The 23532-nt window shown below is 43.4% G+C and overlaps 1 protein-coding gene across 1 annotated transcript in view; it reads right to left on the bottom strand.

Moving 5' to 3' along the window:
- Window positions 1-1764: 1764 nt before the first annotated feature.
- Window positions 1765-23532, bottom strand: part of TEX52 (testis expressed 52) — a 67786-nt gene continuing 46018 nt past the window's right edge. The window contains exon 2 of the mRNA XM_086953600.1: window positions 1765-2789. Coding sequence (XP_086809726.1) covers window positions 2555-2789 — 235 coding nt within the window. The 3' untranslated portion in view covers window positions 1765-2554. The remainder of the gene's footprint in view (window positions 2790-23532) is intronic.

The following is a 23532-nucleotide window of genomic DNA, read 5'->3' as shown; positions in this document are numbered from 1 at the left end:
AGGTTTAATAAATGTTCTTAAAATTGGGGGACCTTTGTTTTGAAGCAGTCTGTGTGCCAGGCAGAGGGCCTTGAACTTCACATGGGAACAGTCTAGCCCGAACTGCCAAGCCAGGTCTTCCCTGACCCGGAAACAAGCATCCTGGGACTGGTTTCGGGGTAAGACCGCTCATCAGCCAGGCTAGCTTGTATCCAGTGGCAAAGTGAGCAAGGGACCCACGTCTGGTCATACCCTCCCAACTTATGGCAAACAAAGCAAACACAAAGAGATGATGGACGGAGCGCTAAAACTGTTCATAAACTCACCACCAGTCACCAATCTGGGTTCTGGGTTGAATCCATCAATATTCTTTAGCTCGCTTCGCCACCTCTGTTCAGACCCAGCTATATGTAAATCAGGCTTGGCCCTGTACTTCATGGGAACAGTCCAGCCCGAACTGCCCAGCCAGGTCTTCTCTGAATCGGAAACAAGCATCCTGGGACCGATTTCGGGGTAACACCCTTATCAGCCAGGCTAGCTCGGATCCAGTGGCAAAGTGAGCAAGGGACCCATGTCTGGGCATACACTGCCCTGAGGCATACCCTGCCAACTTAGGGCGAACAAAGCAAGCACAGAGAGATGATGGACGGAGGGCTAAAACTTTTCAGACACTGTCCGCCAGTCACAGATCTAGGTTGAATCCATCATCATTCTTCAGCTCACTGTGCCACCTCAGTTCAGACCCAGCTATATGCAAATCAGTCTTGACCCTGTGGCTCATGGGAACAGTCCAGCCCCTACTGCCAAGCAAGTCTTCCCTGAACCGGAAACAAGCATCCTGGGACCGATTTTGGGGTAACACTCCTCATCAGCCAGGCTAGCTTGAATCCAGGGGCAAAGTGAGCAAGAGACCCACGTCTGGGTATACCCTGCACAAAGGCATACCCTGCCAACTTAGGGCGAACAAAGCAAACACTAAGAGATGATGGATGGAGAGCTAAAACTTTTCAGACACTCGCCCGGAGTCACAGATCTGGGTTGAATCCATCATCATTCTTTAGCTCACTTTGTCACCTCAGGTCAGACCCTGCTATATGCAAATGAGTCGTGAACCTGTGCCTCATGGGAACAGTGTAGCCCGAACTACAAAGCCAGGTCTTCCCTGACCCGGAAACAAGCATCCTTAGACCGGTTTCGGGGTAACACCCCTCAACAATGTATGACATTGTTCTGCATTCTGTCCATCAATTATTCTTTTTGCATTTGTCACCCCGAGTCAGAAGGGTAAGCTCAGACGTGGGTCCCGTGCTCTCCATGCCACTGGAGTGAAACTAACCTGGCTGATGAGGGGTGAAACCCACAAGTATTCCAAGGAGGCTTGCTTCCAGTCCAGGGAGGGTCTGTCAGTTCAGGCTGGACTGTTCCCATTGGGTGCAGGGTCAAGACTGATTTGCATATGGCTGGGTTCAAACTGGAATGGCATGGGGAGCAAAAAGTGATGAATTTAGGCGCAGATCTCTGTGCTGGGGTGAATGTATGACATTGTTCTGCATTCTGTACATCAATTGTTCTTTTTGCACGTTCTTCTGGCTATGCATTTTGCTCTCATTCGTGTAAGATTCTTTAATGACCAGAGCCTTGAGAAACCCTAGGATAGTAAGTGCTATATAAATATTAATAATTCTAAAATTAAAAGATTAGGAGTAGTACCACAATATCACAGATGTGAAACAATGCTGGGTAGATTGCTCTACCAAGTCCTCAATTGAATGAATTTTCAAGAATGAATGACATAAGTTAGTTTATTTTTTTCTGTAATCATATAAAACCCAAAACGATTTTAAAGCTATCAAGATCAATATTATTAGCCCTAAAAAAAGACCAATGCTGACAGAAGAAAATAAATCACCTGATATGCTGATCATGAGCTTCTATTCTGATCAGGTACCAACCAGGAAAGGGTATGAACTCAACTCAGTTGCATTTCATTTTCCCCAATGCACTGAAACAAACAAGCACACTCACACATGCTTTCCTCTTCTCCTTCACTCCCTCTCAAAGAAGATCTAGTGATTTTTGTGGACTGAGCGAAAGGGCCGTCTGGTGAAGAGATCATCATCAAGCTGCCTTAAAAATGTCACTGCTTTGAAACAGTCAAAGTGCGAGGCTTCAGGTGTGGAGGAAAGAAATATGGTTGCTCCATCAGTACAAAGTTTGTGATATTCTATGTTGTGTCTTAGTTGCACTCTAAACACTGTCATAAACCAGATGAAGATGCTGAAATACTGGTGATTCTGCCATGTTTCAAGGACACTCCAGTGACACCCCAAGTTTACAATGGCACTTATGTAAAGACGTCTTTGGTATGTAAAGACTTCTGTGGTATTCCTTCAATGAGAAGATGAACCCAAACGTCATGTGATTGGAAACACAACATGTCACAAACAGCACATAGCAGATTTCTGCCATGTAATTGTGATCGGCGATGAGTGGTCCTGCAGAGTATCTGAACATCATGCAAACTAGAGGACGAGGCCTCTGTGATACTTGTTCGGTGATGATCTGTCTCTAGTTGCTATATCATCACGTTCCACTCTGTGGTCATTCTGCTGTTGCAGTGTGCTACTTCACTTCGCGGTGAGCTTATTTCATGGTATCTTGTCATGAGTTGCTGGTACATGAGGCTTTTCTCTTCCAGGGTGAGCCTCAATGGCTTCCATTGCTGATGAGAGGCCGTGTTCAAGCTGTCCTCACCGGTCCCCCGGGAAGAAGCCATGGGCTGCTTGTTAGGAGATCCTCTTATGGGGTATCTGGACAAGAGGAAACAGAACTCAGAGTTAGTGTCTGTGAGATAGGTCAGTAGGTTAATGTGGCTGATACTTTGATCTCTATGTAAAGCCACAAATCAGAACAGGGCAGGCTCAGTGAAAAAAAGGGTATCCTTGGAACGTCAATTATTTGAACACCATTGATTTACACCTGTAATACAACCAGTTGTTTGTGCCAAAGGCAATACGTGTATACAATCGCCAATATACTTATATACCCTCAGATCATCGGAGAAGAATCTGTTGGTGGTTCCCCGTGTTAGGAAGGTTCGTTGGGGCAGCAGAGCATTTTCCATTGTTGCCCCCAGGTTGTGGAACTCACTGCCATTGGAGATTAAAGCCCTACCGTCCCTGTCCCTTTTTAAAAAAGCGCTTAAAAATTGGTTCTTTATCAAGGCCTACCAGTAACGGAGATTATTTGCACCAGCTAGTTTCTCTTTGGTTAGGCGCCTTGACGCCCATTGGGCTTAGTTGCGCTATACAAATCTGTTTTCATTTCATTTCATTTCATTATAGGTAATAAAAACACCATTAAAATACAACGAAATCATTATACAGAGTTTATTATTAGCCAGATTAAGTCATCTGTTTGGTGACAAAAGATTGCAAATAAATAATTTGAATAGGCAAATTAAGTTATGAAAATGTAGTTTTCTTCAGGTAACATAACATTTTTTTTTTTAATTTTCAAAAGAAACTGCAGAAAAATAGACGTCTCGATGTGGAAATTTCACCACAATTCCATATTTTCGTTTCTTACAAATTTACAATTGGATCACTGAAATAATATCGAGGGACAAAATATCGACTTGCCAAAATATCGTGGACAAAATATCGACAGTCAAAATATCGAGTTTGTATCTACAAACAGGTAAGTACAAAAATATCGAGTACAAAATATCGTTAACAAAAATATAGATGTAAAAAATATCGACTTTATTAAAAACAGTGTTAAATTAAATTAATATTAAATTTTAATTACTAAAATATACTTAAAACGACTTAAATTAAATTATAATAATTAAATAATAAATGAAAATAATAAAAATAATTTTTTAAAATCTTATTTGTTGACCCTGAACCCTAAAAATACCCCTTTACCCAAAAACCCAAAACTGACCCTGAACCCTAAAAATACCCCTTTACCCAAAAACCCAAAACTGACCCTGAACCCTAAAAATACCCCTTTACCCAAAAACTGAAAACTGACCCTGAACCCTAAAAATGCCCCTTTACCCAAAAACTGAAAACTGACCCTGAACCCTAAAAATACCCCTTTACCCAAAAACTGAAAACTGACCCTGAACCCTAAAAATACCCCTTTACCCATGAACTGAAAACTGACCCTGAACCCTAAAAATACCCCTTTACCCATGAACTGAAAACTGACCCTGAACCCTAAAAATACCCCTTTACCCATGAACTGAAAACTGACCCTGAACCCTAAAAATACCCCTTTACCCATGAACTGAAAACTGACCCTGAACCCTAAAAATACCCCTTTACCCATGAACTGAAAACTGACCCTGAACCCTAAAAATGCTCCTTTACCCAAAATTTATCAATATTATTTAATTACCAATTAATTATTAATTAACAATAACAATAAAGTAAATATATTAGAACATTAGCTGTAATTATTTTAATAATTAATATTATTTTTTCAAAATTAATTACTTAAAAATAACACAAAATTATATATATTAAAAATGTACTCTAATTAATGTAATTAACTAATTACAATTAATTAATTAACAATTATTTACTAATACAAAATATATTCAAAATTATATTAATTAATTAACTAATTAATATTAATTAATTATCAATTAATTATTAATTAAAAATATTAACAAACATATATTAATTAATTAATTATTATTAAATTACTTCCCACCCTATTCCCCTATAAACCCACAACCCGCTACAGAATTACATTACGCAATTATTATAAAAACAAAATTCATGTAATAAAATATTTTATAACATTAATACACACTATTCACACATATTATTACATAAAAATACACTATAAAATATTATATATTATTAAAAAATCGATATTTTTGCTATCTATATTTTATACAGTCGATATTACTTCACTTACCTGAAAAACGATATTTTTGTAGTCGATATTATGTCCAGTCGATATTTTGTCCAGTCTATATTTAAAACTCGATATTATGTCCAGTCGATATTTTGGAGTCGATATTTTGTCTCTATACCTTTACAATTAGGTGCAAAAAATATCAGCGTCCGAAGAGTATGTCACTATAAGTGGGAGAGGCGAGGAAGTCACAAAGAAGTGACTCCGGGAATCTAGTGCAAATTATAGTTCACAACACACAAGTTATTAAAGAGTGGGGATTCACAAAACCCGGGATACATATGCACACGTCTACCTCGAAAATTCCAGCTAGTATAATCCACACTTATCTAGTCTTTAAATAAATCATCATGCACCACACAGAGTCCAGACAGTGTATATGCAAAGATTGCAACCCAAACAGCTACACAACACATAAAACATTCAGACCTAACTATCATTAGTTCCAACATGCCTTATTAAAAAAAATTGATGAACCTGAATGGAAGGAGTATATCCAAAATGAAAACAAGTAACATACAACCAAAAAAAGCATACTAACCTTCCACCTGACGCACAACATCTGAATCAACCTCTTACAACAGCTAATGCCAATTTTGCCCTGGCTAATTAGCTACTGATCATCCACCATAAATGCATAATACCAGTTCTCTTAATCCTGAGACGTTTGCCAAAATATCAAGACCTGATTGATAAGACATTAAGGAAAGAGTGACGATTGGCTGAGAATGAGGAGCATCAGAGGGATTAGTTTCATTCTCACTGATTAGGAGGCTGAGCTCACATCCCCAATTGCCCTCTCCCAAGCAAATACTGGCCATGCCTGTGTATGTGCCGCCCTCCACCTCCTGGCATGTGGCTCACTTCAGACGATAAGTAATTGCAAATACAATTGTGATTGTCTTTATATAACACTTACCGCCCCTGATGAGGCGCCGAAGGGCTTATCGGTGACTAGCACCCTACTCCGGAACCCACAATGTGGCGGTTGGTAAAGGGAGATATTTGTAAATTTGAGGAGTGGACATGCAAGTCTGTTAGTTGGATTGAATAGGATAAGGGAGAGATAGAACAGGGAAGAGTCTAGAAAGTGTAATTTGGGAGATCATAGTAGTAAGATGATGTTTGGGATGAGTAAAAGGAGAGATGGAGGAGGGCAGAGTCTCTAGAAAGGGATTAGGGAAATCATAGTAGTAAAATGAGGTTTGGGTCAAGTCAAAGGAGGGATACAGGAGAGAAGAATTTAGAAAGGGGTTGCTTGGGAGATAATAGTAGTAAAATTAGGTTTTGGGTGAGCCAAGGAGAGATAGAGGGGGAAGAGTCTAGAAAGGTTTATTTTGGAGATCATAGTAGTAGAATGAGGTATAGGATGAGTCAGAGAGTGGAGGTAGAATATGTTGAGAGAGGCATAAGGTGAGACAGAGTAGTGCACTGGAGAGAGTCAAAGGTATTTTTTCTTTTTTTCTTCTTTTTCTTCTTCTTTTATAATCTGTTTGGGAGGGCTATGCTGCATAAAAATGATAGAGAAAGACTGTGCCAAATCTTTTAAGATATGGTGGGGGGCGTAGTTTGGGGCGTTAAGATGACGGTCGCACTCTAAGAGTGTTCCGGACCCCCCCCCGAAATGGCATTACCTGGACAATGTTGTGATGTCTCAGCAACCATTACCTTGACCATGACAGGCTGTGTGCAAATCGGCGATGCACAGCAAAGTAGTTTTACAATGCAGCAGATTTCCTGCATATGCTAAGTGTATTGGACTGCAAACTGTGTCGAACTATAGCCATTCCCGCACTTTGGACATCGTCATCATAGTCGTAACGCTGAAAGCCGACCATTGTACAATCAGTCAATAATGCCGGGGTACACATCCAGCATGTGTACCAGAGGTTTTCTGCTGCATGATTCAACAGACTCATCTCCTGCGGCTTAACAGTTGTAGCACCACTGCAGGTCGTAAGCTATGGAAACAAGTGTCTGCTTGGTGAGTACTAGCAGCAAAGGAAATGTGTAAGGAGCATGGCATCAGTGACATCACTTGGTTTAATGCACACATGGCTTCCATATTGGTAAAATAGAACGCAATCCAAGTCACAAATGTGACTGTCTGCTATGTGTTTGTGACAGCCTTAAACAGCCTTAAACACAAATGAATCTTCTGGACTGTCTATGGTCTCTTACTTCATTTCCCGCTGGCTTATTACAGTACTGACAAATAAGATGCAGTCAATCCAAAATGCAGCCGCACGAATGCTGGCTGGGATCCCCAAGTTCGCACCAGTTACAAACATCATTAGGGATCTCCATTGGCTCCCGATACGCAGCCGTATCAAATTCAAATCGCTGTGTATTGTTTACAAGTCACTCAATAATCAAGGTCCCCACTTTCTCAAACAGAATCTTCTCCATCATGTCCCAACCCGATCTCTTCGTTCCTCTATTCAGAACCTCTTGGCTGTGCCTCGCACTAGAACAGTCACCTGGGGCGACAGGCGTTTCCTGGTTGCCGCCCCTAGACTCTGGAACACCCTTCCTGCACATATCCGAGCAAGTCCCTCCTTGTTCACATTCCGCAAACAGCTAAAGACGTGGTTATTTGACCAATAGCCTTGTATATCTTCTTTACCCCAGTTGCTGATCCATCCCTTAATTAGCGCCGAGACGCCCACGGGTATTCGCCGCGCTCTACAAATGTCAATAAATAAATAAATAAATACCAGAACAGAGGTTCAGCACTGCACAGGCTGAGTCATTAAGTGGATAGTCAGGGTCTTGAAGCCACACTTCAAGTACTTGGACAACACTGATAGAGCAACCCTTTGTTCCCTACAACTAGTGTGCAATATTGTCTTGGTAATTTCCGAGTTGGATTATAGGGTGTACCCCTTAGCCCGTTATGACACGTGGAAAGGCCAGTGTCAGCATGTACGGCACCTCACAACACACTTTAATTTCATATTCTGCCCTCTGCCAGACACTTACCAGGACTATGATGTGTAAACTAGACATACAACCATCAAAACACATGTTAATTATTCCACGCAATCTGTGAGGGATGAAGTTATAACTGGCATGTACCCTCCACCACGTGTTGCACGTACAGCTAGGTCTTCCTTTTCATATTATGATAGCAAGAACACAATTACAAGATCTAGTATGTACTGTGCTGTTGGAGAAAAAGCTAGGAGCAAATGGAGGCTTCACACATAACATTGAGCCATTCACCAAGCCCAGATCACACATTTCGTAAGTGGACGTTGATGCATTGGTCAGATTAAAAGTAAAGTTTAAATTCTGCTATCTTAATTGCCAATGGCGTTAGATCCGGCTGGAAGATCTGAGGAAATATAAATTTTATGGTCAAGATTGTGTTCCCTAGCGTGTACCCCACCGACTCCATGTACCAGCTTAAAGTGCATGTAACTTCCCTCCTGTGCCAGCTACGAAGACGCAAATACATTTGCGTCCAACGTCAACATGTCCTCTTTCAGACCCACCCTGAATGGGTTGAATAGTCCGTTCCTAAGTATGCTATGCCAACGTCTTTTTGTCGTGCACTTTACACGTTTTTCAGCTCTGGCAAAGTAGGCCCTGAATTTCTGCCATCGAGCCATTTTTCTGGCTTCTGACTTTGAAAATCTCAGCCCAGGCTGCCTCTGTACCCGTGAACTCTGACTTACTTCCAGCGCGGCCCACCGTGCTCAGCTCAGCCTGCTGCCTGCCAAGACTGACTATAACCTTCGAGTTATCTGTTCCGCTCCTCGAAAATACATTCCTGCCTACTAGCTTCAGTAAACATCCCCCTCATCTGCAGAGCAAAGGGCCAACCTGTTTCCGTGCAAGTAATTCATAGCCTCTGTTACCATGCTCCCATGGAAGGCCCATGCCCCCCCACGCTTCTCATGCAGACACTCAGGCGCTTATACACGCACTCACAGTCAGTATAGAATAGCTTCTGCCCCAGAGACCTTTCCCTCCAGATAGTATGGTTCCCAAACATCAGATATCAGATATGATAGAAGTACAAGTTGATCTGACATGCCAGACTTCTGTCTCTTTCCGTCAGTGTAAATGTCAAGTTCCCTGCACCCTCCAGTTTCACGTCAATCACACGTCATGCAGCTGCGCGCGCATCCAAGCTTCCGATTTCTGCTGACATTGCAACATTTCTGTTAGTGCCACCCCTTCTGTGACACCTACCTGGTGACGTTTCTAGCACACACCTCTAATTCACGCCTAGTTCACGCCTTCTGATTACGTATTGCTAACACGTGGATGCTGTTATCTTGTCTTCTCTCAGCTGTTACGCCTACCATACGTTTTTCATGACAATGAATTAAGTATATAAGCTATGTACTGTCAATAAAATGCAGCGTGCGCTCTTTCTATCCCTTCCTGAACCCTGTGTGGTTGCGGGAACATGATAGCTAGGTCATGACCATTCCTTTTTAAGGAATAAAACCCCTAAGAACTCTAACACCACGGACTCTGGTTCTTTCTTTCCGATTGAGTTATTATTGATTAAGTACTTACCTGCATAGAAATTATGATAGTAAATTAAATATTTACGACATTTTGGCGCCCGAACAGGGACCCCTCCCCCACCTCACGCGCCGGTTGGTGCGTTGCAAGCTCTGTCCCCTGCCATCAGTTAGAAGGAAACTACGCGTACTGGCAGGATTTCCTGCATCTCCCTCTGGCCCACGGAGGTGACGAAGACTGTGATCAGTACCCAGACGAGGCGGTGAGGAGTGCGGAGGATCCCGACCAGAGCCTAGCCGAAAGAAGCAAGGTCCGAGGTGTCAAGAGGCCCACCAGTTTTCCGAAGTTTCCCGAAGTTTTCCGAAGTTGAGCCGAGTCCAGTCCAGTTCAGTCCAGTCGAGTTTTCCGAGGCCTTCCGATTTCCGTGCTTCCCGGTGAGTACCATTGCTGGGTCGTATCAAGACGGGTTTGGGTACACAAGTCCGGTCTGCACTGTTTTTAGACAGTGTATCTGTGCTGTTTAGCAGTACCTCCGTTATTTTAAGGTCTGCACTGTTTTTAGACAGTGTATCTGTGCTGTTTAGCAGTACATCAGTATAAAGGGGTAGTGATATATGTTTTAAATGTTTTTCATGTGATTAATGTCGTGGTATGAGTGTGACTGTTTTTAATGTGCATTATTGTGTGTTTTTGTATAAATAGCTGTATTCAGTATTAAGTAGGTAAAATCGAGCTTTCAGTACTAAGTAGAAACAAGATGCCGTTTTTCAACAAGTTAAAGCAGATAGGAACTAGGAAAGGGATACTGGAGGAAGAAATTCCTATTCCCCCTAGGGACACTCCAGGAAACTTCATGTACCACAAGCATGGCTTAGATGCCATATTGTATCTAGATTTATGGGCCGATTATACAAAACATCTAGACGAGAGACACAGATGGCCAGTTACTGGAACATGGGATGCTGAGTGCATCATGAAGGTAGAGGAAGCGCTATGGAAAAAGAAAGCCAGACAATCTCAGAAAGACGCCATAGAGTTTTGGCGTAAGGAATCACATAAGCGTGCTGAAAAAGCACTACGTAGAGAAGACAGACTTAGAGAATCAGATAAAGCCCAAGAAAACGAATTAGTTACTGAAGGGATCCGAGTAAAAACAGAGCAAGTAGACCGTGCACGAAATAACCTCGTAAACGGTATGTATCTCGCGGCCGAGGGTTCGCCTGAGGCCATTTCAGAAATACCGAAAAATCTACCGCCACCATTAGTGCCAACTAAAGTAAATCACAGGACCACTAAAGACATATTCCTGAATTCCTATCTAGAGGATGTAGCACCCGCTTACACCAATCTGCCTGTCCGCGCCCTGCCTAACGACAGGGATGGGGGTGGTAACCTGCCCCAAGATCATATTCCGCCAGTACCACAACAGATTCCTCCACCTCCACCACTTCCCGCAGTTAAAATAGATCTACCAAAACCACGTCTACCTGACGCTACCAAAGGACAAATTCAAGTTCAGATACAGACTCCACAGAGAGATAATGCCCAAGCTTCCGCTTCAGGAGGTGCGACGGGGGGTCTTCACACCCCACCATTGACACACAGAGTAAACCTTAGGGATATGCAGAGTCCTCTCACGTTCAAGTCACCCCGTCTTGACATACTCAAAGAAAAACTTTCAGTTTGCAGATATGATCCAGTACCCGGCAAAAACGACAGAATGATGATGGCCTCACTACGGTTAAGATCTGCTACTGATTTCCTGCTGTTATTTGCAGGGATGAAGGAGCGCCTAGATAGAATATATCAGTTCATTCAGACTGGTAAAGACCCTGACAGTGTTAAGGATGCCATGGAGCATCAGAAAGTTGACATTCAAGCACAGATACTACGTTTTTTCATAAATTGCCTAATAAGAGAAAGAGATAGGCCTGGGACAGATCAGAGCGAGTTAGATGCACTAAACAAGTGGGGTCAAAATATATCTGAAGGAAAACATGATAAGGGGGCTTGCATAGCCAGTATGTACAAGAAAATAAGAAAAGCAGTGATAGAAATGCACGAAAAAGAGAAAGAAAGGGCCTCCTCCGAGGAGGAGGAAGAACTTGAAGAATCAGAAAAAACTACAGATACTATAGCGTATGTAGGTAAGGGAACTTACCTTAGGAAAGGTATCCGTCCGGAAAGCAAGAAAGTTTTTCTCTCTGCCTTAACCAACCCGAATTCTTCTGAACACCAGTTCCAGGAGACTGATAAAAGACTCCGAGACCGAGTGGGGTACCACATACTAAATTCAATGGATGAACAGGAATTAGCCCGGTCAGCCATATTATGGGCTGAAAATCCGGATATGTATAATGATGACACCGTAGCACAGACATTCCTGAACCTCTCCCCAGACGAGCAGAAATTAGCAGGTGTATACATGATGCAGCACCTCCTCACGAAATACAGAAATAAACATTCCGATCCAGGTCCCTTACACGAAACTCTAGAAGCATTACTCATGGATAGATGGAGAGGTCTAAGTACCAAGTTAATACAAATAATTCTAGAACAACGACATAGATATGACACTTTTGTAAGCTCTGAATATGTTCCCGCTCCACCCCCAGAAAGAAAAATGTATCGTATGGAATGCCTGAGTGGCATTGAAAGTCAGAACCCCTTACGAGAAGTACACCCAGTTATGGGTGAGGATCATCTCTTGAAACGCGTGTATGTACACACGCCACTGACTAAGTTAGAACTGTTAGAAATGAAGAAACTAGTACCGAGCCATGATAAAGACCCTGCAGGTTTCCACAGAGAGCTTAAAGACATGTTACTGATGGGGGATTACACATATGAAGATATCATGAAAATGTTAAAGGTACTGCTGCCTACGGGCATATACGAGAAACTCAAGGAAAAGGAATGGGAGGTGGGAGACAAAAAGATTGTATGGGCAGAAATAGAAGACGAAGAGAGCAAACGTGTCCCAGGGTTGGGCCTCGGGGACAAAACTAAAGCATTACCAGGTTTAATAGTACAGGTTCTGCCAAGATTACTAGCAACTAGAAAAGAAGACTGGGATGCAATCTCAGCATGTAAACAGAAACCCGACGAAGATACTAGTGACTTTTATTCAAGATTCGAGAAATGTTTTATTATTAATAGTGGTCTTAAACCAAGTAGCGAATCGTACCCGCATCTTTTTGTATCAAAGCTAGTCGAGAATTCCCTGTTAGCAGTTAAAAACCGTGTATACAAGGTCGAGAGTACATGGCAAGCAAATACGCCATCACAGATGTTACAAATGTTACAATACCATCAGAATAGAATTAGAGAAGAACAAGATCAGGAACAGAAACGTATGAAAGACACAAAAATGAAAATGTTAGTAGCCCAGTCGGTACATACCGACGGAAATAGGAAAGGTACGAATCAGACAAATCATTCCGCAGGTCCTGTTAAAGGGACGTGCAATTATTGCAAGCAGCCAGGTCACTACGTACATGAATGCCCAGTTCTGAAACACAATATAGCAACAGGTAAAACCAAAGAGAGACCGCATCCACCAAGACAAGATCAGGGCCAGCAACAGACTCCACAGAATGTACAGACCTCACAGAACACACAGCCTAGGCATGCTTCATCCCATACAGCACAGACAGTAGCGGTATCTCAGCCACAGCCTCTTGCCGCGACTCAGCAAGTTTCCCAACAAATGTATCAGTATGCCCAATCTGCTTACCCCGATTACCAGCGATACACATGAAACAGCCTAGAGAGGGAATTTGGCTTGCCTCTTATTGAAATTCCTGTAGATCAAGAGGGTCCTTATGTACACAGTCAAGTATTGGGAAAAGATAGAAAGTTTTTAATTGACACAGGGGCAAGCCGCACCACAATCAGTCACGACGAAGTCCCAGGGGCACCCCTCTCAGGCTCACAGAATGTTTCCCTTGGTTTTTCAGGACAGCCCATTATAAATGAAGTATCAGAACCAGTTCCCCTGGCTGTGGGTCCATTATCACGTATTACAGACTTGTTACTTACGAAATCATGTCCAGAAAATCTGTTAGGAATTAAAACATTGAAGGCTCTAGGAGCTATAATATGCTGTTCCCCGGAGGGAGTTAGACTTTTTCTGCGGGATTTCAAGGGTCATTATGTTTTGCGAGAATTCGACGTCAGATTGAAAAATGTACCAGATCACTTGTGGGCAACAGGCCCAACTGATGTAGGTTGTATGCATATCACACCATACCGTGTTACACTCAAGACAGGAGTTGTTCTACCACGAATCAGACAATACAAGTTACCACCCGATGCTGTAGTGGCTTTACTGAAAATCATTGAAGAGCTCATTGCCCAAGGAGTGGTCGTGGAGACCGACTCCAATATCTGTAATTCACCCATCATTCCAATTCTTAAACGTACTGATCCCAATGCACCGCCAGTATATCGGCTGGTGATTGATCTTCGAGAGCTGAATAAATGTATTGTACCACAGTACCCTGTGGTCCCTGATATCTCTTCTCTATTGACTGCTATTGATTCAGAAGCGACGTTCTTTACTGTAATTGATCTCAAGAACGCCTTCTTTAGTGTACCTATTGATCCAGAGAGCCAATATCTCTTCGGTTTCAGTTTAAATGGACGAAGTTTCAAATTTTCCCGCGCACCTCAAGGATTCACAGAAAGCCGCAGCATCTATAGTCAAGCACTGAAAAGACAACTGGATTGTATTAAAATGCCAGTTAACACTGCTTTACTGCAATACGTCGATGATCTGCTGATCACCGCACGAAGTGAACCCGAATGTGAACAAGCATCACTGACAGTTTTACATTTTTTGGCCGACAAGGGACACAAGGTGTCTCCTTCGAAGCTGCAATTCTGTGGTCAGCAAGTTGTATACTTGGGTCACTTGCTGTCCAAAGTGGGGAGACAGCTCACTCCCGATCGCATTCAGTTAATTGTAAATATGCCACGACCCCAGACACAAAAGGAAGTGCGGGCCTTCATAGGCCTCACCTCGTACTGCAGACAATGGATTCCTCAATATGCATTTCTAGCTAAACCACTCATCCAGTTAACAACACAGGAGGCAGCGACTTCGATTGTCCTCCCTTGGACTCAGGAACATACACAAGCCTTTGAGGAACTAAAGAAAGCATTATGTCAAGCACCAGTTTTAGCAACACCATGTTACAGCAAGCCGTTTACACTTTTTGTTACAGAACGTGATGGTACAGCATTGTCTGTCCTCACCCAAGATCAAGCAGGTTCATATAAGCCTTGCGCTTATTTTTCAAGTACATTGGATTCAGTAGCCCAGGCGCTCCCTGCGTGCTTAAAGTCTGTAGCAGCAACAGCATTAGCAATCAGACAGAGTGATTCAATTGTCCTAGGGCATCAGTTAACAGTACAAGTTCCACATTCTGTAGAGGTTCTTTTAAACAGAACCCAGACTCAACACTTGACTATAGCACGACTGACAGGTTATGAATTGACGCTATTCCAGCCTCACATAGAAATCAGACGCTGCAGCATTCTGAACCCCGCAACACTGTTACCTACAATTATGACAGATCCAGCCCCGCATGATTGTATAGAAATCACTAATGCAGTTACAAAGCCTCGACGAGACTTAACAGATGTTCCACTGACAAATCCAGACCTGACACTTTATGTGGATGGTTCATGTATGAGAACAAGTACAGGAGAATTAGTGGCCGCGTATGCAGTGACCACTGAAACCGAAGTAAAAGAAACACATCGTATTGACACACTGTCCGCTCAAGCAGCAGAGCTTATTGCTCTGACCCGAGCCTGTATTTTAGCCAAAAACAGAAATGTCAACATATATACTGATTCCCGTTATGCGTTCGGAGTTGTACACGACTTCGGCATGTTATGGCAAGAACGAGGTTTTCTGACCTCTCATGGTGCCAAGATCCAACATGGTCCCCTCATTCAAGCACTGTTAGAAGCAATACATCTGCCTTCAGGTATATCTGTCATGAAGTGTAAAGCACATACTAAAGTTACAGATTCTGTTTCCCAGGGTAACGACCTGGCAGACCAGACAGCAAAACATACAGCATTGACTCACACTCAGACAACTGACATGACAAAGACAATAGGACCGACAAATTGTATGACAGTCAGGGATCCCACACTAGATGTAATCGATATTCAGGCACATGCTACTCCAGATGAAATAAAGAAATGGACTGAACTAGGAGGGATCCAGACAGATCAAGGTTGGATGACGAAGGGAAAATCTACATGGTTTCTCCCTGATTCTATGGTTCAAGTCATGGTTAATACAGCACATAGTCCAGCACACCTAGGAGAAAAAGCAATGCTAGACAGTTTACAAAATCTTTGGAGCAATAAACACTTACGAGCAGCAGCAAAACAGAAAGTGCGTACTTGCATGATCTGTTGTCAGTTCAATCCAGGTAAAAGCGTCCCTGTAGAGCAAGGTGGATTTCATCCTCCCGATCACCCTTTTGAAGTCCTCCAGATGGATTATATCCAGATGGACCGTTGTCGAGGATTCAAATATGTCCTCGTAATTGTTTGTGCACTGTCCCGTTGGACCGAAGCATACCCAGTCCCAGATTATACTGCTCCGACCACTGCCAGGCAGCTGGTTCGTGAATTCTTCCCACGGTACGGCTTGCCTCGTGTCGTGTACTCAGATAACGGTCAGCCATTCTCATCCGAATTAATGAAGCAGGTTTCCCTATTGCTAGGATACCAGTGGAGATTCCATTGTGTCCGACATCCCGAAGCCGCAGGCCTTGTAGAAAGGCATAACCAGACATTAAAGACACGCCTTGCAAAAATATGTAAAGAGAAAGGGGTCGACTGGATAGTCGCCCTGCCCGTGGCACTATTCTACATGAGGATGGTTGCCCACTCGAGATCAGGACTATCCCCGTACGAAGTGGTCTTTGGTAGACCACCGAATATGTGGGGGACGCCCATTCCGAAGAAGATTACTGATGTTGATTGTAATATGTTGACAGATTACCTTGCCTCCTTGATGTCTGCACTCCAATCATGTCGTTCACAGGTTGCCGCAGCTTTCCCCGACAACACTGATGTAAAGCCACATGATGTCCGTCCTGGGGACACAGTTTTAGTACGGAACTTCGACAGGAAGAGTCCGCTGGAGCCCCGCTGGAAGGAGCCAAAGATCGTCCTTCTTACAACGAGGACCGCAGTGAAACTGGAAGGCAGAAAGGGGTGGGTCCACACGAGCCATATCAAAAAATATAATGAACTGAAACCAGATCCAGGCTCGTCCACCCCCACCAAAGACTGTATCAAAACTAGTGACTTTAAAACTTCCGAACGAGAGAAAACTCCCCAAGAGGAATACAGACTTAAGCTCCGATCTAGCAAGTCAGACAGTTTAATTGTTTAAGTCCTCCCCTAGGTGAATCGGTTAAATAGTTTCTGACATGTATCCCCTAGATCGAGATAGAGAGATAGAATTAAAGAAACGTACATATTGTAAATCACTACGTAGTCACTGTATGGTGACATTATTAATTATGTTTTTTCTAAGTGTTCTGATAATTATTGCGAGTATACTGCTCCCCATCTATTATCCTATTTTCAAGCGTGAACAATCTGCTTATAATGTTTCTGCTGAACATTCTTTTAGTAAACTACCTCCACATGAACTTTCTTACAGACTTGCGCTGCGCAACAACACATTCATTAGTATGTTACATCATTCCCATCAGACTAACAATGCTACAAACTGCTGGATATGTGGCCGACTCCCTCCCTACCAGAAATACAAGGGAGCTCTGCCCCTCTTTCCGTACCCGTTTACTCACAACGGTTCCTGTGGTGCCTGGTTTAGAATAATAAATTCCGTAGATCCTGATATTGCTGTTTTCAAAGGGAGCTGGGTTTGGGGAAACTTGAACTTAGTTCTGCTTAATGCCTGTTATCCTGACAAGAAGGGACTCCCCATTAGAATAGGAACTGATCTAGAAAACGAAGTTTATGGTTTAGGTAATTACACAATTAACCTTATGATCCTTACAGTTGAATCCGAACCTGCTCCAGTTCTGCCCGCTATGTCAGTACTACCAGTCACTGGTGAATTATGTGTCAGCAAGAAAGGTTCAGTACACTTAGGCCATAGTAAATGTACTATTGTGGTCGAATTCAGTGATCAAGGCAAGTCTTCTTTTAGAGCTACCCGTCATTCCTATTTTGTTTGTGGTCATACCGCATACATACGCTTACCTCCAGATTGGGATGGTACCTGTTACATTGCATTCCTTCTGCCACCTGTTTTTCTAGCTCCTCCTGATTATCACAGAAATACAAATCTAGCAAGGAATAGACTCAGAAGAGATATCTCACTTGTCGACTATACAGAAACTACATGGGAACAATACACCGATTTTAATAAAGGATTCTTTTTCTTTTTAGGTCCCGTCCAAAATAGTAAACTAATCCGCAGATTAACTAGAACACTTGAAGCAGTAGTGAATGAAACTGCCTCCGCCTTAGGTAACTTAACAGAAGAGCAGTCCGCCATGCGGGTTGTTGTTCTTCAGAATCGTCTTGTTATTGACGTCATCTTGGCAGATAGAGGTGGAGCCTGTAAGGTCATCGGGTCAAGTTGCTGTATTTTCATTCCACAAAACGCACCATCTGTATATCAAGCTATTACACGTCTTCATAAAATTGCAAATCTGATACATCAGAATCCAGGCACCTGGACTTGGTCCGGTTGGTTCTGGACAACGTTAACCGCTAGGGGATGGAAGATCCTATCCTTCCTAGGCATTGGCCTAGTCCTAGTATTCAGTTGCTGCCTGTGCCTACAGTGTGGGCCAGCGATTTGTGGACTGTGTGCCACATCGTGCATTGAACATTTCAGTTTCCTCTCAAAACGTGAAAGAAAGAAAGAAGAACAAATGATGTTACAAGAACAAACTGATCGATTCATGAGGATCGATATATCATGAAGGGTCCGTAGGGAACAAGGAGGGAATGAGGAAATATAAATTTTATGGTCAAGATTGTGTTCCCTAGCGTGTACCCCACCGACTCCATGTACCAGCTTAAAGTGCATGTAACTTCCCTCCTGTGCCAGCTACGAAGACGCAAATACATTTGCGTCCAACGTCAACATGTCCTCTTTCAGACCCACCCTGAATGGGTTGAATAGTCCGTTCCTAAGTATGCTATGCCAACGTCTTTTTGTCGTGCACTTTACACGTTTTTCAGCTCTGGCAAAGTAGGCCCTGAATTTCTGCCATCGAGCCATTTTTCTGGCTTCTGACTTTGAAAATCTCAGCCCAGGCTGCCTCTGTACCCGTGAACTCTGACTTACTTCCAGCGCGGCCCACCGTGCTCAGCTCAGCCTGCTGCCTGCCAAGACTGACTATAACCTTCGAGTTATCTGTTCCGCTCCTCGAAAATACATTCCTGCCTACTAGCTTCAGTAAACATCCCCCTCATCTGCAGAGCAAAGGGCCAACCTGTTTCCGTGCAAGTAATTCATAGCCTCTGTTACCATGCTCCCATGGAAGGCCCATGCCCCCCCACGCTTCTCATGCAGACACTCAGGCGCTTATACACGCACTCACAGTCAGTATAGAATAGCTTCTGCCCCAGAGACCTTTCCCTCCAGATAGTATGGTTCCCAAACATCAGATATCAGATATGATAGAAGTACAAGTTGATCTGACATGCCAGACTTCTGTCTCTTTCCGTCAGTGTAAATGTCAAGTTCCCTGCACCCTCCAGTTTCACGTCAATCACACGTCATGCAGCTGCGCGCGCATCCAAGCTTCCGATTTCTGCTGACATTGCAACATTTCTGTTAGTGCCACCCCTTCTGTGACACCTACCTGGTGACGTTTCTAGCACACACCTCTAATTCACGCCTAGTTCACGCCTTCTGATTACGTATTGCTAACACGTGGATGCTGTTATCTTGTCTTCTCTCAGCTGTTACGCCTACCATACGTTTTTCATGACAATGAATTAAGTATATAAGCTATGTACTGTCAATAAAATGCAGCGTGCGCTCTTTCTATCCCTTCCTGAACCCTGTGTGGTTGCGGGAACATGATAGCCAGGTCATGACCATTCCTTTTTAAGGAATAAAACCCCTAAGAACTCTAACACCACGGACTCTGGTTCTTTCTTTCCGATTGAGTTATTATTGATTAAGTACTTACCTGCATAGAAATTATGATAGTAAATTAAATATTTACGACAGATCCACCATGGACTATTCCAACAGTACATTTCTGGTGCACTGTATCACAAGTCAACAGTGCATGTTACTGAGCCACCAGCAGGTGCTCCCAGCCAGTGTCATCATTCCATTGACCCCATCAGCCTCATACTTCATAGAACTCTACCACACAAACCTCCACTCAAATATTCCACCTCCATTGACATAAATGGGACCATTCTCATGAGTGAGGGGCAAATACCCCTTTGGTGCATTACTGTTTGGGAAATATTAGAACATTATGCAGGTGCATCACACATATTTGCTCATTCAATTTTAATCATCGATTTATCGAAGCAGCCCAGTGACAGATTCGCATTTCTCAGAGGATGGTTAAGAAATGCTTTTGATAGAGAAAGAGGGCATTTTGGAAGAGAATAGGATATCTGCTGCCCCATGTCATGTCTTATGAATGGGACTTTGGACATAAAGAGTCACAAATTCAGTGGTGGGAGAGGCAATGATCATCAGGTTGGCTGATGCAGGTGCACATTCATCAGTTACATAGCAGTGTTGGGAGCAGAGAGAATACTTGCGTAAGAGTAATTTTAATTTTTCATAAAAAAGACTACTGTATTTGCACACCATCTAACGTTATATTCTATGGACTTTCAGTTTTTCCTCGCAAAGTTGGGCGGTAAATATACTACTGGCTTTAAGAGATTTAAGTCAGAACTTGTTAAATCGAACCATTTAATCTAACACACTGTTAATTAAAGGTAGAACGGTACTGGGATTAAATACATTCAGCATATGAGGGTTTCTTTCATCTTGTGATAACAGCACCAAGTGAAAATTATCATAAGACAGAGCCATCCACAGTTGAGCCAGTGCAATAAACCTGGACCTCTTCTGTTGTTTAGTTGGATGAGACAAAAGAAAAAAATACATCTAAATGGGTAAATGAAATAAGAGGACCTGGGGCCAGGGGTGAAACACATGCCCCTGAGGCATTGGGGATTGGTACGGGGACCAAGCCCTTCAGGGGCCGCAGACGCCTTCATGAAGCCCAATTGAGCCCAAGGTCAATGAATATCTGTGAGATATGGGAGACACGGGGGCCCCTCCTTACATTCTGCAAGGAGTCCCCATCATTTTACATTACACAAGTGCTGGTGGCATACACTGTATGCAAAAACAAGTCAATGGTGTAACGAATAGTATAGTTTACTTTCTGCAATAAAGTAAAAAGCCAGTATCTTCTAAGAACAGGCCAGTGGCTTGCACGGTAACACCAATCCACAGGTTGTAATCTTGCATCAGCCCTTTGCCACATCACAGATCATAGACCAAAAGATGGCCGTACTTTACACTGACAAATTCAGTAAATTATCGAAAGTGGGGCAGAAATTGGGTGGACCACAATACATCCTAAGGAATACAAAGGGTATGGATTAACATAGGCAGTCAGAACTGTCCAGCCAGAGATACTCAATTATTTCACATCTTCATTGTCATGAAGCATGGTCTGCATAATAAAGTTGAAATGTTAATGAATTATTGCAAATATACCATAACTTGCTTATATTTCAAATATGAGCATCCGATGGCGTGCCCAGAGAGACAGAACAGCTGGTGCCTTTGATCATGAACTGACAGAGGCATATCAGCTAGTTCTCACAGACACCAAACATAGACCATGCTCTCTGCCCTCTGGATGCTGCACCCAGCCGTAGGCTCCTGGTCCACATTCCGCTACTAACAGACCTGTTGCTAATGAGATGGCAGTGGGTGGTCACATGGAACGTGCAACAAATTACCTATCCTTGAGATTCTCTTAATATCCACTTGTGGTTTAAAGCCACGCCCGCTAAGTGGGAGCAGTTTACTCATCCAGGCGTAGCTATTATACAGATGCACTCTAATGAGAAATTAGTTGTATGCAAGTATTTACTAGGAAACCTCATATCACAAGTATATTGACAAATAAGTGCAGTGACACGAGTCACTCAGCTGCTAGCCTCATCCTCGAACTCCCCAAAATGGACCCACACCACCACCCACCTCAGGAACCTCCACTGGCTCCCCATCCAGAAAAGATGTAATTTCTAAATACTGACAGACGCCTACAAGGCCCTCCATGACCAAGGACTAGCATACATTAACCATCAACTGAACTTTAACCATCCCTCCAGACGCATACGCTCTGTCTCCCTCACCCTCTCACACACTCCTGCGTCCATTGAAACTACAGTGGAGGACGATCTTTCTCCTACCTCGCCGCAAAGTCCTGGAAAGACCCTCCCCTTCACCTCCGTACATCATCCTCCCTACTGGAATTAATAAATGGGCTCAAGACTTGGCTTTTCGACTGATCCTAGCAAGAACCTAGCACCTGGATACCCTCTCGGGTAATATCCAGAGAGGGTATCCAGGTGCAGATTTGTGCAGCTAATAGCGCTGTACAAATCTGAGTTGCATGAGTCAGTAATATATGTATGGAGCCACTCATGTTCAACTGAGTGTTGTGTATCCCTTCCCCACACACCTTGTGTACTCCTTTTCATTCAGTACCGCACATCCAGGCCAGAGGCCTTAACTTGACATGGGTAGCACCAACAAGCACCGTGGAAGCTTGGGTAAACTGCTGTGGCATGTCTCCAGGCTGCCTGAGTGCACCACACAAATATGGATGTACAACCCGTGGAACTGAACTTCCCTTCAGGAAAGCAAGTGTTCAGATAAAGATATGGTTCACAAATGGATATAGTAAATGTAAATTTGTATTTGTAAAGCGCAAACTACTCACCCTTACGGGTCTCAAGGCTGCTGGGGGCCGTTGTGGAAATTAAGTGAGCTATTGCCCAGAGTCACATCACGGGCGGCTCTAGGCTCATGTATGCCCTGGGCAGGGAGCGTAGGTAGGGGCCCCGGAAGAGGGGGTCCGGGAGAGGCAGAGCGGAAGGCCAGTGAAGAGGGGGGGGCCAGGGGGGAGGGGTTAGGGTGTTTGGAAGTGGAACAGAGCCAGAGGCCGCCAGATCCCTGCCAGGGGCCACCACGCAAATATGTATCTATGCTCAGAGGATTATTATATTAAGGATATATATTGGAATGGCGGCCCCTGGGGTTTGGCAGCCCTGTGCAGGTGCACAGCTTTCATATGCCTAAGGCCGCCCCTGGTCACATGGTGCTGAGCTGCCACCGGAGCCGGGGATCGAACCGTAAGCCCTTGAGGTTCCGTGATTCTGAACCCGTTTCATAAAGGTAGTCGTATCGTGACAATTTTGGTATCAGCAAACCGCAAATGACGAGTGCGGTATGCATGAGTGTTTTCGCCATGTTACACCGATGGATTCACTGTGTATTTGACGACTTCGTTCTGAAACCCTTGGGTTCCCTTTTGTGCATAGCAGCCATTTTGTGATTGCCCTCACATAGGCTGATGACTGTGGCCAAACAAGTCTTTAGGACACATACACCTTAGCTTGAGTTTGTGCTGACTCCTGTTTGACCTGAGCGAACTGACCCTGTTGCCTGAAGCCAACCTTGCCAAACCAGGTCTTGCCCTTTAGCTGATCAAGATTAGGATCAAAGAGCAGGACATTGTTGAGTTTATTGCACACGCACATACCCTTTATCTTGCTTCTCATCGTTTCTGTTCCTTCTTTATGGTCTATTTATGATGTGGGCTGCAGGTCTTTTTATTTTGGGTTTTGTCCAGCTTGTCTAAAGAAGAATGTTTATCTTGGGTTTGTTTATGATTAATTATGGGCTGGACAAACTGAAAAATGGGTTTTTCATCATGCAAATGCTTTTGTCGTGGAAACATGTGAGTGGTCAACTGAAAATAAGGAATGTTTTTACTGAAGCACAATTTTTGGCATAAAAAGGGATGACCTGCTTTGTAAAGTTGAGCA

Source organism: Lissotriton vulgaris, chromosome 1_2 (assembly GCF_964263255.1).
Source record: "Lissotriton vulgaris chromosome 1_2, aLisVul1.2, whole genome shotgun sequence".
Lineage (NCBI taxonomy): Eukaryota > Metazoa > Chordata > Amphibia > Caudata > Salamandridae > Lissotriton > Lissotriton vulgaris.
This window is presented reverse-complemented; position numbering and strand designations above follow the sequence as displayed.